This window comes from Halichoeres trimaculatus, unplaced genomic scaffold (genome assembly GCF_033239565.1).
Source record: "Halichoeres trimaculatus isolate MK-OKI-2021-1 unplaced genomic scaffold, fHalTri1.1 fHalTri1_scaffold_7, whole genome shotgun sequence".
Taxonomy (NCBI): domain Eukaryota; kingdom Metazoa; phylum Chordata; class Actinopteri; order Labriformes; family Labridae; genus Halichoeres; species Halichoeres trimaculatus.
The window spans coordinates 20232523-20251488 of record NW_027437185.1 but is presented as its reverse complement, the minus strand read 5'-3'; the positions used below and the strand labels follow the sequence as shown (position 1 = coordinate 20251488).

The window sequence follows — 18966 nt, the reverse complement described above, 5'->3', positions numbered from 1 at the left end:
TCCTAATTACTTCAGGAAAATAAATCCAGGAATATACAAATAAATTGTGCAAAATAAAAAGGTGTTAAGGCCAACAAGAGAACAAAAATCCTGTCCATGGATACCTTGAAGGTGTCAATCATCAAGACCATGGTTCCTTGTCAATGTATTAAAAGAATATGTCAAAAAAAAATCTGACATTTTAAGACAATGTCAAACTGTCAACAGTGAAATCCACTATCACCCTTCCCCAGTCTTTTTTTATGTGGCACTACTAGAAGCTTTGCAAATTATTTGATAGGTAGCAGAATTGTGTGAGGTAAGAGTGCTGTTATCCATGCTGTTGATAAAAAATAGAAACATCATCTGAAAGAGCTTAGCACTATAAGAGCTGAATGGTGCTCAAGTTGCAAAAATTGAAGAAAAAAAAAGTATGTAGGTGTAAATGAAGAAGAAGAAAAGGTTATGTAAATAAAAACGACAGTAAAGATTATCTGAACCTGTCAGTAAAGTCTGATCGACTTTTCCTCAGAGTCTGGTCGGCAGGCAGTGTGTTGTCATTGTAGGAAAACACAAACTTATAGTCACTTGTGCTAGACAAGTGTTTAGATAAGTGTCATAACTGTAAGGTCTGTGTAATTAGGAGGAGAGTACTCACTGGGGGTGTCAAACAAAACAAAAGTCTGGGATTTCTTCTGATACAAATCTAAAAAATCAAATAATTCCCTGGAGTGACCATGTATTGAATCAGCTATCTAGACCACTAGAAAAGGTAATTCAGGAGACCTGCATGACAGGATGCTCATAATTAAAATTCTACCTGATCTGCCTGAGGGAGAGATTGGCTTTTACCTATATATTCAAAATAATGATATAATAATAAGAAAAATGTTCCTTGAAATTTGAAAATGTTCTGAGGTTGAATTTTACTTACGTTTGCATTATTGTATTTGTTCGATCCATAGGTTCGTCATGCTTTTAATTAAAAAAGACAAATTGCATGTTATCCCGAACCTATGCAGCTAGACAGAGCTCCAGCACCACGGACAGAGACATGAAATCCAAGAAAAGCAGCATCTAAAAGCACAGTTAATACAAACAAAACTTTTCAAGAGAAATACCCAAGAACAAGTCACATTGTCAATATGGACACACTGTATAACTAAATTGGTATTAGATTGAAAATTCCTCCAGACTTCAAAGGATTTCTGAACGCTGTAGGTGAATCTAGTGGAATAAAAAATGCCCAAAGATGAACACATCTACAAACCGCCTCCTAAAGCACTATTGATATTGATGTATATGAGAATCAAATGCGGTCAAAATAAATGACATTATATAAAAACAAAAAGAAAAAAAAGTATGCCCGTGTTCAGAAAACATGGAGTATTTGACACGTGTTCCTACCTCAGGAGAGTCATCACAGTCTCCAAACACGTCAGCAAAGTCTGATGGACTTTTCCTCAGAGTCTGGTCAGCAGGCAGTGTGTTGTCATTGTAAGATGACACAAACTTAAAGTCACTGGTTCGAGACCCTGTTGTCAGGTAGGCGTCATAATTGTAAGCACTGCGTAAAGTTCCTGTGCCGTCTACATCTGCGTAATTTGGAGGCAGATAAGCGCTGGGGATGGCCACTGCTCCATCAAACAACAGTCTGGGCTTTCTCCTGCGACAAAACCTCACACCAAGGATGATGATGATGAAGGTCAGGAAAAACGTAGACACACACACCAGCGCGATGATCAGGTAAGAGGTCAGTTTGGAGTTCTTCTCGTCATAAGAAATGTCCTTCAGTTCTGGCACCTCAGCCAAGTTATCAGAAATCAGTAAATACATGGAGCAGGTGGCAGACAGAGAGGGCTGTCCGTTATCTTTCACTGCCACAATAAGGTTCTGTTTCATGCTGTCAGATTCGGAAATGTCCCGCTGGGTCCTGATCTCTCCGCTGTGGACACCAATAGTGAAAAGTCCCGGATCACTGGACTTCACGATGTGATAGGACAGCCAGGCGTTCTGCCCGGAGTCCGCGTCCACCGCTATCACTTTGGACACCAGAGAGCCTCCGTGGGCGGCTTTGGGGACCAGCTCGGTCATGAACGAGTTGCCCTCTGGCCCGGGGTACAGGATCTGAGGAGAGTTGTCGTTCACATCCGATATGAACACACTCACGGTCACGTTGCTGCTCAGAGGAGGAGAGCCGTTGTCTCTGGCCATCACGTGCACTTTGAAGCTCCTCAACTGTTCGTAATCAAACGACCTCACAGCGTGGATCACCCCCGTGTCTCCGTTCACAGACACATAGGAGGACACCGGGGCTCCGTTCACCTCACCGCCTAACAGAGAATAAATCACTGTACCGTTCTGTCTCCAGTCGGGGTCTCGAGCACTCACCGAACATAAAGTGGAGCCAGGTTTGTTATTCTCACTCACAGATGCGCTGTACGACTGCTCCTCAAACACAGGTGGGTTGTCGTTGATGTCTGCTACAGATAACTGAACACTTTTAGACGACGACAGAGGAGGAGAGCCCTCGTCAGTGGCACTGATTGTAATATTGTAATCAGACACTACTTCACGGTCCAGCTGTCCTGTGCTCACCAGAGAATAATAGTTTTTAATAGAAGGAACCAACTTAAAAGGAACATTTTGCTGAATGGAGCAGCGCACCTGTCTGTTAGCCTCGGAGTCTCTGTCCTGCACGTTGATGATGCCCACCTCTGTACCAGGTGACACGTTCTCAGGTATGGGATTGGTCAGTGACTTTATAGATATGACTGGCGCGTTGTCATTCACATCAGTAACATCTATTATCACTTGAGCGTACGAGGTGAGACCCAATCCATCTTTCGCCTGAACTCTCATTTCGTGTGAGGTTCCTTCCTCGTAATCAATTGCACCAGTTACTCTTAATTCTCCTGTTTTAGCATCAATCGAAAACAAATTCACGTCGTCTTCAGACGTGTGACCAAAATAATAGGTCACATCTCCGTTAACTCCTTCATCTGCGTCTGTAGCACTAACTTTGATCACTACAGTATCTAAAGGAGAGTTTTCAGGCAGACTGGTTTTATAAACGGCCTGACTGAACACTGGAGCGTTATCATTAGCATCCAGTACAGTGACGTGTATGACTACAGTACCTGATCTCTGAGGAGAGCCTCCATCTAAGGCTGTAAGGAGCAGATCAAGCTCCTTCTCTTTCTCCCGATCAAGTTTATTCTCCAAAACAAGCTCAACTTTGCTGGTCTGAACTGATAAAATGAAGAAGTCGTTCTTTTGTAGGTTGTATCCCTGAACAGCATTTTGACCTATATCTGTGTCATGGGCCTCCTCGATAGAGAAGCGAGTGCCCTTTTCAGCGGACTCCCATATCTCCATTTTAATCAAATTTTCTCTGAATTTGGGCGCGTTGTCATTCACATCTTGGACATGAAGACTTAGACGATGAAGCTCAAGAGGATTCTCTAAAACTAGATCCACTTTGATAACACATGAGGGTTTCTTGCCACAAAGGCTTTCTCTGTCTATCCTCTCCGAAGTGATCAAATCTCCGGTATTCAGATTGATGTCACAGTACCTTTTCCGAGATCCCTCAAAATCCAAACGGGCCTTTCGAGAAGAAAAAGACCTCAGATCAAGTCCGAGATCTTTAGCTATGTTTCCTATGACAGATCCACGTTTCATCTCCTCTGGAACAGAATAACTCAGGTCTCCATTAACGAGGTGCAGCGATACAAAGAAGGAAGCAAAAATTAAGATCCGACAAAGCGCTGAAAATCCTTTGTCTCCCATCCTGTGACCGAAAACGAGTCCCATCTACTTCTTTTTACGCCTTCCTTACACTTAAAACACAATCGGTGTTTTTTTTCTCTCTTTCACCAATTAATCCTCAAACGTTTACAGCAACGTACACGATAAAACATGCTTGGAAAGGCTCGGCTTCTCTCGAAAACCTTCAAATGCTGTTGTGCAGTAGTGGGTGGAGTGGTTAGTGCCCGTCATCTGATAGACAACAGCGACACCATGAGTCACCTTTAAGCTTAGCACTGGTGTATTCATCTGTATTCACAGTCGAAAATCTCTTAATAACTACGTGAACTAACGCAAACTGTGTTTGTCTGTCACTCTTTTTTAAATCTCTACCCTGCAATTAAAAAATATTTGAAAAAAGTCACCACGGTTTATCTCTGTAAGGTTTCTGTTCACAGACTGAAATAATAGGACAGGTTGAGCTTCTGAGTATATGATATCGATAAGTAAAGTAATGCAACAAGGAATTAACGAAAGAGTGGCGTCCTATGCGAGTTATTTAGATTCTTCATTGTTGTTATTTTCCTCAGCATTATCCGAATTATTACTGGCTTCTATAAATATTGGAGTGAGTATTTGTTTTATCAGTCTTGTTTTTTTTTTTTTTTTATTTGCACAATCACACGACAAAGTGATGATAACAGTATGAGTAGAAAGGTTCTCCCTGAGGTAAAAGGCAAGAGCAGTGTTTCAGCACCATGGACAGATTCCGTTACAAAAGAGAACTTGTGTTTCTATGTTTGCTGAACCCATACAGCTTCATGTTGGCAACCGATCTTGAATCATGACTCAAGGGGAGATCAATTCAAGTTTACATTGGATAAGAAAACTACTTTTTTTCAAAACAGGAAGTTGAGAATGTTTTGAACATTCATATTGCTGACCATATTCAAGATGAATACTCAGACATGAGGGGAAAAATAAAAATTGCTTTTAAACAACATCAATGAATTTTTCAGATGAAAATAAATCAAAGTAATTTAAAAAGAGTTCCAATCTAAACGACAAAGAAAAGGGCCCAATGAGAGTGAGGGGAAAGAAGAGCAGAGCTGTCAATAGATTGAGAGAAGAGAATCAAACAATATGTGGCAACCAAGTATTTCAAAGAGAAAAATAAATTACTTGAAATACCTGTATAGCTCTAAAGTAAATTAGTCATCAATGTTGTATTAGACAGCTCCAGGTTATGTATAAGAATGCACATCATTAAACAGGCCTGGAAGACAAAAATCTAAAATCTCTAGATGCAAATTTCTGAAATAATTTCCCTTAACAAATGAATCATTGTAAAATGTTAACACCAGAAAAAGTTGCAATCCAAATACTCTTAATTACATGCCAAAAAAGATAAATTGTTGGCTGTCAAAGATTAGCAGTACATTTTTATAACTTTTCCAAAGATCCTCAAAACCATTTTGATGCCCACATTGAAATAAGAACATCTGCAGCCAATGCCAATCAATTAATATCCAATCAAAAGAAAAAAATAAGATAGAAAAAATCTTTTGTACAAAATGTGTGTAAATACTGAAATGAAATGCTCTAAATCATAAACACACAGTTAAAAACTGTTGAATTATTGGTTTTCTTGCTGAACATCTTCGAAGTGAAACACAGCTCAAAGAGCTGGTTGTGAAGATCTTGAAATGGATTAAAGCAATTCACCAGCAGGACATGAAATATTTTGGAAAGCTACTTTAAAGTTTGGACAGATAGTAGTCTCAAGAGGGAGGAAAAAGAACTGCATTGGGAGACAGAAAACCCTGGAATTTGGTGAAGCTCATATAGTAAAAAGGTTAATAGAGTGCAGTAAATTGAAAAAGAGCCACGGAGACTAAGTTCCTGAGAAACTGGACGGATGAAACAAAAAAGCTGTGCAACTACACAACTTCAGAGAAATATTGGAAACAGCTCATTATTAAAAAAAAACCCCACTCGATTGTTCAAAGAGAATTGAAGTTAAGGACAAAAGGATAAGGACAGATGAACAGAAGAGACTGCAATGTAAAAAGCTTAAAAAGGAAGGATTACAGCAGGAATTTAGGGAAGCTATGGAGTGCTGCAACACAACCATCTGGATAAGTAAGGTTAAATGGTCATTTCAGAATTTATCCAATTCCTCACTGATTCTAAATATTGAGTTGCAAGGCTGTCAACAGGTGACTCTGTTTTCTACAGATTGGAAAAAAAATGTTTTTGAACAAATTGATTTATTTAGACAGTACTTGAAGTACTTATTCTATCGCAGAAAATATCATGAATTTGAAAGGCTGAACGTTATCTATCTTCTCTTTGTGAATGTAAACAACTGTGTTAACACAGCAAATTAAGCAAAAGCTTATAGGGGTAAGGATATATGTAACACATAAAGTGTCAAAACCACTCCCTTAAAATACCAATCACACATTTGATTGATTTCAACAACTTTTCAGTATACCTTTGCAGTGAAAAAGGACAGAAGTGTGTCATAAAACGTTTTAAGGGAATATAAATAGGTTCAAAAGACTAAAGAAAATTTGACAGAAATTATGACCGTTCAAAATTTGCTTGATGTGATGATTGTATTTTCTAGTTGGAGCCACAGCCCAACATTAAGACAGCGGTCATTATGGTCATAACTACATAATTTACAAGTATATACATGTGTTTTCAAGACTTCTGATGAAGCTTGAAACTACTTCACACTCAAAAATGTAATGCAAAAAGCATACGACATTTGCTGCAATAACAATTTCTTCTCGTTGAACGGTGAAATTATATAAATCGAAAAACGTCATACCTCTGGTGAGGCATCCAGGTCCCCAAACGGGTCAGCAAAGTCTGAAGGACTTTTCCTCAGAGTCTGGTCAGCAGGCAGTGTGTTGTCATTGTAGGATGACACAAACTTAAAGTCACTGGTTCGAGACCCTGTTGTCAGGTAGGCGTCATAATTGTAAGCGCTGCGTAAAGTTCCTGTGCCGTCTACATCTGCGTAATTTGGAGGCAGATAAGCGCTGGGGATGGCCACTGCTCCGTCAAACAACAATCTGGGCTTTCTCCTGCGACAAAACCTCACACCCAGGATGATGATGATGAAGGTCAGGAAAAACGTAGACACACACACCAGCGCGATGATCAGGTAAGAGGTCAGTTTGGAGTTCTTCTCGTCATAAGAAATGTCCTTCAGTTCTGGCACCTCAGCCAAGTTATCAGAAATCAGTAAATACATGGAGCAGGTGGCAGACAGAGAGGGCTGTCCGTTATCTTTCACTGCCACAATAAGGTTCTGTTTCATGCTGTCAGATTCGGAAATGTCCCGCTGGGTCCTGATCTCTCCGCTGTGGACACCAATAGTGAAAAGTCCCGGATCACTGGACTTCACGATGTGATAGGACAGCCAGGCGTTCTGTCCAGAGTCCGCGTCCACCGCTATCACTTTGGACACCAGAGAGCCTCCGTGAGCAGCTTTGGGGACCAGCTCGGTCATGAACGAGTTGCCCTCCGGCCCGGGGTACAGGATCTGAGGAGAGTTGTCATTCACATCCGATATGAACACACTCGCGGTCACGTTGCTGCTCAGAGGAGGAGAGCCGTTGTCTCTGGCCATCACGTGCACTTTGAAGCTCCTCAACTGTTCATAATCAAACGACCTCACAGCGTGGATCACCCCCGTGTCTCCGTTCACAGACACATAGGAGGACACCGGGGCTCCGTTCACCTCACCGCCTAACAGAGAATAAATCACTGTACCGTTCTGTCTCCAGTCGGGGTCTCGAGCACTCACCGAACATAAAGTGGAGCCAGGTTTGTTATTCTCACTCACAGATGCGCTGTACGACTGCTCCTCAAACACAGGTGGGTTGTCGTTGATGTCTGCTACAGATAACTGAACACTTTTAGACGACGACAGAGGAGGAGAGCCCTCGTCAGTGGCACTGATTGTAATGTTGTAATCAGACACTACTTCACGGTCCAGCTGTCCTGTGCTCACCAGAGAATAATAGTTTTTAATAGAAGGAACCAACTTAAAAGGGACATTTTGCTGAATGGAGCAGCGCACCTGTCTGTTAGTCTCAGAGTCTCTGTCCTGCACGTTGATGATGCCCACCTCTGTACCAGGTGACACGTTCTCAGGTATGGGATTGGTCAGTGATTTTATAGATATGACTGGAGCGTTGTCATTCACATCAGTAACATCTATGATAACTTTTGCATATGAGGTAAGACCTAATCCGTCTTTAGCTTGAACTCTCATTTCAAACGAACTGCTGTCTTCATAATCAAGTAAACCAGTTACTCTAATTTCTCCCGTTTTATGGTCAATTGAAAACACATTTATATCATCATCAGACACGTGACCGAAATGATAGGTCACATCTCCATTCACTCCTTCATCTGCGTCTGTAGCACTTACTTTGATCACTACAGTATCTAAAGGAGAGTTTTCAGGCAGACTGGTTTTATAAACGGCCTGACTGAACACTGGGGCGTTATCATTAGCATCCAGTACAGTGACGTGTATGACTACAGTACCTGATCTCTGAGGAGAGCCTCCATCTAAAGCTGTGAGGAGCAGATTGATCTCCTTCTCCTTCTCTCTATCAAGTGTGTTTTCCAAAACAAGCTCAACCTTGTTGCTGTCAACAGCGAGGATAAAATAGTCGTTCTTCTGTAGGTTGTATCCCTGAACAGCATTTTGACCTATATCTGCGTCATGGGCCTCCTCGATAGAGAAGCGATTTCCTTTGTCGGCCGACTCTCTTATTTCCATCTCTAACAAATTTTCTCTGAATTTTGGAGCATTGTCGTTCACATCCTGGATATGGAGACTCAGACGATGGAGCTCAAGAGGATTCTCTAAAACCAGATCTACTTTTATAAGACATGAGGGTTTCTTGCCACAAAGGCTTTCTCTGTCCATTCTCTCCGATGTGATCAATTCTCCGGTGTTCAGATTGATGTCACAGTACCTTTTCAGAGTTCCCTCAAAATCCAAACGGGCCTTTCGAGAGGAAAAAGACCTCAGATCCAGGGCGAGATCTTTGGCTGGATTTCCGATTGCAGACCCGCGTTTCATCTCCTCTAGAACAGAATAACTCAGGTCTCCATTAACGAGGTGCACCGATACAAAGAAGGAAGCAAAAATCAAGATCCAACCAAGCGCTGATGATCCTTTGTCTCCCATCCTTGTACAGAACATGACTTCTTACACCGTCCCGACACTTATAAGACAATTAAAATGTTTTTTTTTTCTACTAACGTTCAAAATCCAAACGTTAACATCAACGTACACGATAACACATGCCCGAAAAGGCTCGGCTTCTTTCGAAAATCTGCAAATGCTGTTGTGCAGTTGTGGGTGGAGTGGTTAGTGCCCGTCATCTGATAGACAACAGCGACACCATGAGTCACCTTTTATCTTTGCACTGGTGTGTTAATCTGTATTCTTGACACCAACACTATCATAATAACTTCGTGAACTCACGTGAAGGGTGTTTTATTGTCGTAGCATATTTTCATAATTTAACAATGTCACCTCTTTTTGTTTTTAAGGTCAACGTTTATAGACGTAGGATGGAGATTTTATTACTAGGAGTGGATAAGATGCCAGGTATCTGCTATCGACACCCAAAGAAACACAAGGAAATAACGAAAGAGTGGCGCCATGTTTAAGATTGTTCATTGTCATTTTCCCCAGCGTTATTTTAACTATTACTAGCTTCTATAGCCTAAATATTGCAACATTTATCAACCAATTTTCATTTTTATTATTATACAACAAAGCAGTGAAAAGTAAAAAAAAAAAAAGAAAAGTTCACTGAAATAAAAAAAGAAAGAGCAGTTTTTCAGCACAATGGACAGTTCTCATCATATGAGTGAACCGATGTTTCCATGTTTGCTATCCCTATAGGCTACAGCTTTATATTGGCAACTGATCTTGGACCTTATGACGAGATTCAGGAAAAGATTTCACAGAGTAGCTCTTTGTTATGAAACTATTTTGTCACAACAGCTAGTTGAAATTGTTTTGTACGTTCAAAGCGTTACACTGATCATATTCAGGATGAAAACTTCTGTGACATGACATTTAAAAAAAACACGACTGCTGCTTTATCACAGCAATGACTTTTTTTCCAGATGTGAAATTAATTGATTAATTATTAAGGGCTCTCAAAACAACAGAAAAAACAGCCCAATGGATATGCAGGACAAGAGAACTGTGTCAACAGATAAAGAGGGGGAATCAAATAATATGTGGCAACCAAGTATTTCAAAGAGAACAAGAGATAACTTGAAACACCTATAAATTAACTGTATTTGAACAGTTTCTTCTTTAAGATAAGAATCCACATTAAACAGGTCTGTAAGACAAAAATGAAAAATCTCTGGATGTAAACTTCTAAAACGAAATCCCCAAACAAAACGCATCATCATAAGATGTTAACCTCGGAAGAAGAGTTGAAATTAAAGTGTTTTTAATTCATTTAAAACAAAGACAAATTTCACTTTACATAGAGAATAATTTTCCAAATATTCTGAAAACCATTTTGACCTGTAGGATAAGAACATATGCAGCCAACAACAAGAATTTTATATCCAATCAAAATGCAAAACGAATCCATTTTTTTTTTATTAAATGTGGAACTACTGAAATGAAATAAAACTGATTGCGTGCAGAAATCGTAAACATATGCGAGTTATAAAAATTATTGGCTGTCCTGCTGAACAACCACAAAGCAAAATACAGCTCAAAGAGCTGGTTGTTAGGCCTTTGACATTCATAAAAGCAAAGACAGCAACAGAAAATTAAATATTTTGAAGAGCTGAGATAAAATATAGAAAAACAAAGTCTTCAGAGGGAGAAATAAAGAATTTTGATTGGCAGACAGAGAGGAACAAAAAAAATAATAAAATTGAATTACTTGAAGCTTATGTTGTAAAAAAGATAAAATAAAATAAAAGAAGCATCCCCCGAAACTATGCTAAGAAAACTGTCTGCAATGTAATGTAAAAAAATAAAACTCTGATTAACAACCGCAGACTGTTTTAAAAAAGGACGTCATTGCTTGGCTAGAAGTGAGGTGGCCACATAAAATGTCCCTTCTGGTAGCTGGGTGCAGTAAAGGTCAAAGAATCCGACTGTCCAGTCATCCCAGATGGGCTGCGGTCAAACTTTAAAAAATAAACATACATCGTAGAAACGTTTCTCACATCCGATTGTTGTGGTGATTTGAAGATACTATTTGGTTGCCTTGTATTCAAGTCCTCTTTTTTTCCGAAGTTGTGTTTTCATTCATCAACAAAGGTTAAAAACTAGGCTTTACATAACTTTAACAATGATTGACAGCTGCTGTTCTTATGTACTTTGTTCGGAGATTGTAAAATATGTTGCGAGGGAGAGCTAAGAAGAGATTAGACTTGAAACAGAATGTTGTCCTGTGTTTTCCACTCAGATTCTTTCCAGTCCCTTATAGCCTCAACTGCGCAGACTCTGGCTGCACAACGGCTACCAATGGCTGCGCCTGTGACAGGGGTATTCTGGCTTTAAAACCGTACGATGGTAAATAGAGGAGCCACCCAGTCCACTCTCTATACAGTCTATGTTAACAACCACAAAACTTTGGTGAAATATTGTAAACAGCTCATCATTATGATCACAAAAATGATAGATTAGTTAGTTCGAAGAAAACAACGTTGAGGACGAAGGATAAGGACAGATGAGAAGCAGAAGAGACTGAAATGTAAAAAGCTAAAAAGAAGTCAAAATTTATGATGGATATGGGTAAACAGGGTCACACGGTCAGCATCTGCACACTTTCTCACTAATTATAAGTGGTGAATTGCAAAGCTACAAACGGCTTGAGTCTGGGTTTCTCTCTCTAGAACTAAAAGTCACTGGTTCAAGACCCTGTTGTCAAGTAGGCGTCATAATTGAAAGCACTGCGTAAAGTTCCTATGCGGTCGACATCTGCGTAATTTGGGAAGGTTCATTTGAGGATGGATCCCTGAATGAATAGCATCATATTAAGAGGTTTTCTAAATAAAATGGTCCAAAGAACCCCAAGCCCTGTTTTACATTGAGAAAAACTGGTTGATGGTCCAAAGCCATTAAAGGCCAAAAAGCTATTGTTCGAAAAATATTCTCATCTTGACAAACAGTTCAATAATAAAAGAGAGAATCACACCATTCCAGCAGCAAATCAGAAAATTTCTGAACTCCAGGGTCCACAGTCAAAACGCTGATTTTAGAAATGTCAAACCTAGATTACAACATACCAGAAGCAAATTAAAACGATTAAACTAATCGAGAGTGTCAAAAAATATAAAAATATCATACCTCTGGTGAGGCATCCAGGTCCTCAAACGGGTCAGCAAAGTCTGATGGACTTTTCCTCAGAGTCTGGTCAGCAGGCAGTGTGTTGTCATTGTAGGATGACACAAACTTAAAGTCACTGGTTCGAGACCCTGTTGTCAGGTAGGCGTCATAATTGTAAGCGCTGCGTAAAGTTCCTGTGCCGTCTACATCTGCGTAATTTGGAGGCAGATAAGCGCTGGGGATGGCCACTGCTCCGTCAAACAACAGTCTGGGCTTTCTCCTGCGACAAAACCTCACACCCAGGATGATGATGATGAAGGTCAGGAAAAACGTAGACACACACACCAGCGCGATGATCAGGTACGAGGTCAGTTTGGAGTTCTTCTCGTCATAAGAAATGTCCTTCAGTTCTGGCACCTCAGCCAAGTTATCAGAAATCAGTAAATACATGGAGCAGGTGGCAGACAGAGAGGGCTGTCCGTTATCTTTCACTGCCACAATAAGGTTCTGTTTCATGCTGTCAGATTCGGAAATGTCCCGCTGGGTCCTGATCTCTCCGCTGTGGACACCAATAGTGAAAAGTCCCGGATCACTGGACTTCACGATGTGATAGGACAGCCAGGCGTTCTGTCCAGAGTCCGCGTCCACCGCTATCACTTTGGACACCAGAGAGCCTCCGTGGGCAGCTTTGGGGACCAGCTCGGTCATGAACGAGTTGCCCTCTGGCCCGGGGTACAGGATCTGAGGAGAGTTGTCATTCACATCCGATATGAACACACTCACGGTCACGTTGCTGCTCAGAGGAGGAGAGCCGTTGTCTCTGGCCATCACGTGCACTTTGAAGCTCCTCAACTGCTCATAATCAAACGACCTCACAGCGTGGATCACCCCCGTGTCTCCGTTCACAGACACATAGGAGGACACCGGGGCTCCGTTCACCTCACCGCCTAACAGAGAATAAATCACTGTACCGTTCTGTCTCCAGTCGGGGTCTCGAGCACTCACCGAACATAAAGTGGAGCCAGGTTTGTTATTCTCACTCACAGATGCGCTGTACGACTGCTCCTCAAACACAGGTGGGTTGTCGTTGATGTCTGCTACAGATAACTGAACACTTTTAGACGACGACAGAGGAGGAGAGCCCTCGTCAGTGGCACTGATTGTAATGTTGTAATCAGACACTACTTCACGGTCCAGCTGTCCTGTGCTCACCAGAGAATAATAGTTTTTAATAGAAGGAACCAACTTAAAAGGAACATTTTGCTGAATGGAGCAGCGCACCTGTCTGTTAGTCTCAGAGTCTCTGTCCTGCACGTTGATGATGCCCACCTCTGTACCAGGTGACACGTTCTCAGGTATGGGATTGATCAGTGACTTTATGGATATCACTGGAGCGTTGTCATTAACATCAGTAACATCTATGATAACCTGAGCGTACGAGGTAAGACCTAGACCATCTTTTGCTTTAACTCTCATTTCAAACGAACTGCTGTCTTCATAATCAATAACGCCAGTGAGCCTGATTTCACCCGTTTTAGGATCAATCGAAAACACATTTACATCTTCCTCGGATACATGACCGAAGTGATAGGTCACATCTCCATTCACTCCTTCATCTGCATCTGTGGCACTTACTTTGATCACTAAAGTATCTAGAGGAGAGTTTTCAGGCAGACTGGTTTTATAAACGGCCTGACTGAACACTGGAGCGTTATCATTAGCATCCAGTACAGTGACGTGTATGACTACAGTACCTGATCTCTGAGGAGAGCCTCCATCTAAAGCTGTGAGGAGCAGATTGAGCTCCTTCTCTTGCTCCCGATCGAGTTTATTCTCCAAAACAAGCTCAACCTTGTTACTGTCAACAGCAAGAATAAAATTGTCATTCTTCTGTAGGCTGTATCTCTGCATAGCATTTTGACCTATATCTGCGTCATGGGCCTCCTCGATGGAGAAACGGTTTCCTTTCTCTGCTGACTCCCTTATCTCCATTTCAATTAAATTATCCGTGAATTGAGGCGCATTGTCGTTCACATCTTGAATGTGAAGACTTAGACGGTGAAGTTCAAGAGGATTGTCTAAAACAAGATCTACTTTTATAACACATGAGGGTTTCTTGCCACAAAGGCTTTCTCTGTCCATCCTCTCCGATGTGATCAAATCTCCGGTATTCAAATGGATGTCACAGTACCTTTTCCGAGATCCCTCAAAATCCAAACGTGCTTGTCGTGACGAAAAGCTTCTGCGGTCAAGTCCGAGATCTTTAGCTATATTTCCTATAACAGATCCACGTTTCATCTCCTCTGGAATAGAATAACTCAGGTCTCCATTTGTGAGGTGCAACGATAAATAGAAGGAAGCGAAGAAGAGGAGCGGACAGAGCGCGGAAAATCCTTTGTCTCCCATGTTGGCACAAACACCATATGGCGGCTTTCAAACTTGGAAGTCAATAACGATATCACACAAATGCCGAACACGAGCTCAAAAACTGTAACAGAAGACGAGGATTTGCACACAAACCTATGTCTGTATGACTTAGTGAATCAGTGGAAAAAAATCAGACCGATAGTCAGTGACGGTGGGTGGAGTGGTCGGCATTAAGTTTCTATCAGTCAACAGCGACACCATGAGTCACATTTTTTCCTGACAGTGGAAAACTGGAAAATATTCGGCTCCAAATGCTAAGTGACAACTCCGTGCTTAGAAAATTTTAAATTGGTCATGAACCAGATATTTCAGTACAGTGATACTACTGTAATGCAGTGGCTACAAATAGGACAAATGAAAATGCGTCCCTATACGATAATTATTGTTATGTCCTTAAACTCACCATTTACAAACTTTGGATGACGTTTGTTTATTTTCAGATACAAAAAGAAAAGCGCCCGGAAACAGCGTAACAAAGATGCACGTTTCAGCACCATGGACAGCGGTGGAGAAACAGCCTGTGAAATTTCTGCAAAAATGCAAGAAGCACGAAGCAATAATATTCAGTTTCAAGTAAAAAAAACTGAATAAAAAGTACTCCTTAAAGTATAGAAGTTTTAGCAGCAGATATTTCCAACTGGTAAAAAAAAAAAAGTTGAAAAATAAAACCAGTTATTCAGAGGATAAACAGCATTTATTTCTTACATTTTATATGAAATTACTACTTAATTCACTAGTTAGAGCATGTGGTTCAAATCTCAAAACATGGACAATCTTTTTCTTTCTTGTGGGCTACTTCATCTTTACCAGTCTATACTTTGTATTTCAGGTGTTATTTAATTATTTTCGTTATTTACTTACTGACTTAATAATCTATGCAACAACAATGCCACTCTAATCTTGAGCCATAAATAGTGGATTAAAAAAGCTTCATAAACCAAAGATAAGATCCTTTTTTTTGATATATGTCTGAAGACTCATGGACATCTTAAATATGTCAATAATAAACATTATATACCCACTTTTAAAAACAAAACAAAAAAAATTGAAGGCCAGATTAACTGAATTACTAATTCTAACTCAAAAATTGTAAGGCAAATATCATCTCTCAAGTTGTTACTTTCAAGACTTCAATCAACTGAACCAGCAAAATCAAGTATGGTAGACTAAAAGTCCAAGATTTTCGTTGATATGTGAAAAGCAGGTCGAATCAGGAATAGAAATATCACTACAGAAGTCAATTCAACCTGTTCATGTAAAACCCTGTGTTGAGGCACTGATATGATTATCAGCTAAAGCCACCAACAAGATAACCACTATGTAAGCTTTGAAATAATACAGCAATGAACATTTAACTAAAGTCTCTATCTGGGGAGGAAGATGTCTACCAAAACCAAAGCTTTCATGAAATTTGGAGGTCAAATAATATAATCTGTATTGTTTTTTTAATGTTTTTTTTGTTATTATTATGGTAATATTCTTGAATACTTTTCACATTTTCTACAACAATTTGGACCGCCCTCTGGGGACCATTTTAAAAATCTACGGATCAGTAATTGTGTCACTTTACATACTGACAAGGGTAATGTAACAAAACAACCAAATACTGTGGCGCCATATTTTATTAACCTGGTTGAACACAGCACAACAACTAAGAAGAAAAAATATATATTCCACATGTATATCTAATGGCAAACATGTCAGATAATACTCTACATGCTGAAGGTAAATGGGAGCTTGGATTTGATCAAATAATAGAAGATGATGATTAAGATAGTGTATGTACTAGATGGCACAAATGGACTGGAAGCCAGTTGTAGAAGCAGTTTGACTGGAAAGTTAAAATAAGGTTCTTTAAAACTCCACTGATAATGAGTGCTTTTAAGTAGAATTCTACAAATACATGTGGGAGAAACTGTGATATGGTGGGGGACCACACCTATATATTTTGGGACTGTCCAAGAATAAGGGCTTTTTGGAAAAATCCTCCTGGATCCATGAGTGTTCCTCTTGGAAATCAAGCCTGGACACCTTTTCATGTAGGATCAGTGATATATTCTACATATATTGTTAATGAATGCTAAGAAAACAATTACAAACAGTCCCCTTCAGTTGATCACTTGTTACAAATGGTCAAACATGCTCACATGATGAGACATATGGCTTCCCATCTACCACTGATGCTATCATTTTTCAAAAGGAGATGGAGAACAGTAACTTAAGTTAGTTGTTAGTTGGCATAAGTATCATTAGGTTAGAAATACTGAACCCCTCAAAGGCTTCAGATGTAGAAACATCAACCCACCAAACGATCAGAAACAGAAAGAGTCATTTTCTGATCTGTCAGACACATGTTGGACACTGGTAGCAAACAAAACATGCTGCTCATCAACATAAACTCCAAAACCAGAAAAAGCTGAGCAAGATCAGCACCATTCTCAAATACCAACACAACAAATGAAATTATTTCATTTCAGACTTTTAAACATTAGTTTTATCCAGAAAAGCATTGATTCCTTATACAACCGCAAAACCAAGAATATCTCTAAAGATTGAATGAAGTTCATTTGAAGATGGACGCCTTAATGGAAAGAATAATGTTCATTACAGACAATGATCCATAAAACTCCAAGCGATGTCTTACATCGGGAAAAACTAGTTAATTGTCCAAAGCCTTTGAAGGCCAACAAGTAAATGCTTGAAAAAATGTCTAAAACTTGACTAAAAGTTCATGAATAACAGAGCAGATCACACCATACCGGCAGCAAATTAAAAAGATTAAACTGATCGAGATAAAAATGTCATACCTCTGGCGAGGCATCCAGGTCCTCAAACGGGTCAGCAAAGTCTGATGGACTTTTCCTGAGAGTCTGGTCAGCAGGCAGAGTGTTGTCATTGTAGGATGACACAAACTTAAAGTCACTGGTTCGAGACCCTGTTGTCAGGTAGGCGTCATAATTGTAAGCGCTGCGTAAAGTTCCTGTGCCGTCTACATCTGCGTAATTTGGAGGCAGATAAGCGCTGGGGATGGCCACTGCTCCGTCAAACAACAATCTGGGCTTTCTCCTGCGACAAAACCTCACACCAAGGATGATGATGATGAAGGTCAGGAAGAACGTAGACACACACACCAGCGCGATGATCAGGTACGAGGTCAGTTTGGAGTTCTTCTCGTCATAAGAAATGTCCTTCAGTTCTGGCACCTCAGCCAAGTTATCAGAAATCAGTAAATACATGGAGCAGGTGGCAGACAGAGAGGGCTGTCCGTTATCTTTCACTGCCACAATAAGGTTCTGTTTCATGCTGTCAGATTCGGAAATGTCCCGCTGGGTCCTGATCTCTCCGCTGTGGACACCAATAGTGAAAAGTCCCGGATCACTGGACTTCACGATGTGATAGGACAGCCAGGCGTTCTGTCCGGAGTCCGCGTCCACCGCTATCACTTTGGACACCAGAGAGCCTCCGTGGGCAGCTTTGGGGACCAGCTCGGTCATGAACGAGTTGCCCTCCGGCCCGGGGTACAGGATCTGAGGAGAGTTGTCGTTCACATCCGATATGAACACACTCACGGTCACGTTGCTGCTCAGAGGAGGAGAGCCGTTGTCTCTGGCCATCACGTGCACTTTGAAGCTCCTCAACTGTTCATAATCAAACGACCTCACAGCGTGGATCACCCCCGTGTCTCCGTTCACAGACACATAGGAGGACACCGGGGCTCCGTTCACCTCACCGCCTAACAGAGAATAAATCACTGTACCGTTCTGTCTCCAGTCGGGGTCTCGAGCACTCACCGAACATAAAGTGGAGCCAGGTTTGTTATTCTCACTCACAGATGCGCTGTACGACTGCTCCTCAAACACAGGTGGGTTGTCGTTGATGTCTGCTACAGATAACTGAACACTTTTAGACGACGACAGAGGAGGAGAGCCCTCGTCAGTGGCACTGATTGTAATGTTGTAATCAGACACTACTTCACGGTCCAGCTGTCCTGTGCTCACCAGAGAATAATAGTTTTTAATAGAAGGAACCAACTTAAAAGGAACGTTTTGCTGAATGGAGCAGCGCACCTGTCTGTTAGTCTCAGAGTCTCTGTCCTGCACGTTGATGATTCCCACCTCTGTACCAGGTGACACGTTCTCAGGTATGGGATTGATCAGTGATTTTATAGATATCACTGGAGCGTTGTCATTCACATCAGTAACATCTATGATAACTTTCGCATACGACGTTAGACCCAAACCATCCTTGGCCTCAACATTTATTTCATATGAATTACTGTCTTCGTGGTCAATAACACCGGTTACTCTAATGGCCCCAGTTTTGGCATCAATAGAAAATACATTTATATCGTCATCAGCCATGTGACCAAAGTCATACGTTACATCTCCATTCACCCCTTCATCTGCATCTGTGGCACTAACTTTGATAACTACAGTATCTAGAGGAGAGTTTTC

At 40.8% G+C, this 18966-nt stretch overlaps 2 protein-coding genes across 8 annotated transcripts in view; both read right to left on the bottom strand.

The window, feature by feature from the left end:
• Positions 1 to 14582, bottom strand: part of LOC141793146 (protocadherin gamma-C5-like) — a 290533-nt gene extending 275951 nt beyond the window's left edge. For 2 of the 7 annotated variants that reach the window (XM_074673602.1, XM_074673606.1), the window contains exon 1: positions 12107 to 14582. In XM_074673602.1, the coding sequence (XP_074529703.1) occupies positions 12107 to 14491 (2385 nt within the window). In that variant the 5' untranslated portion in view covers positions 14492 to 14582. Of the gene's footprint in view, positions 1 to 6568; positions 9068 to 12106 lie in introns of those variants that run through there. The other 5 variants (XM_074673622.1, XM_074673625.1, XM_074673599.1 and 2 more) reach the window with 3 other exon arrangements.
• LOC141793831 (protocadherin beta-15-like) lies at positions 994 to 3937 on the bottom strand. Its single transcript, XM_074674702.1, has 2 exons — positions 1387 to 3937; positions 994 to 1056 (listed from the first exon to the last, which is right to left on the bottom strand). The coding sequence occupies exons 1-2, from the start codon at positions 3793 to 3795 to the stop codon at positions 994 to 996; spliced, it is 2472 nt and encodes an 823-aa protein (XP_074530803.1). The 5' UTR covers positions 3796 to 3937.
• Positions 14583 to 18966: the final 4384 nt, after the last annotated feature.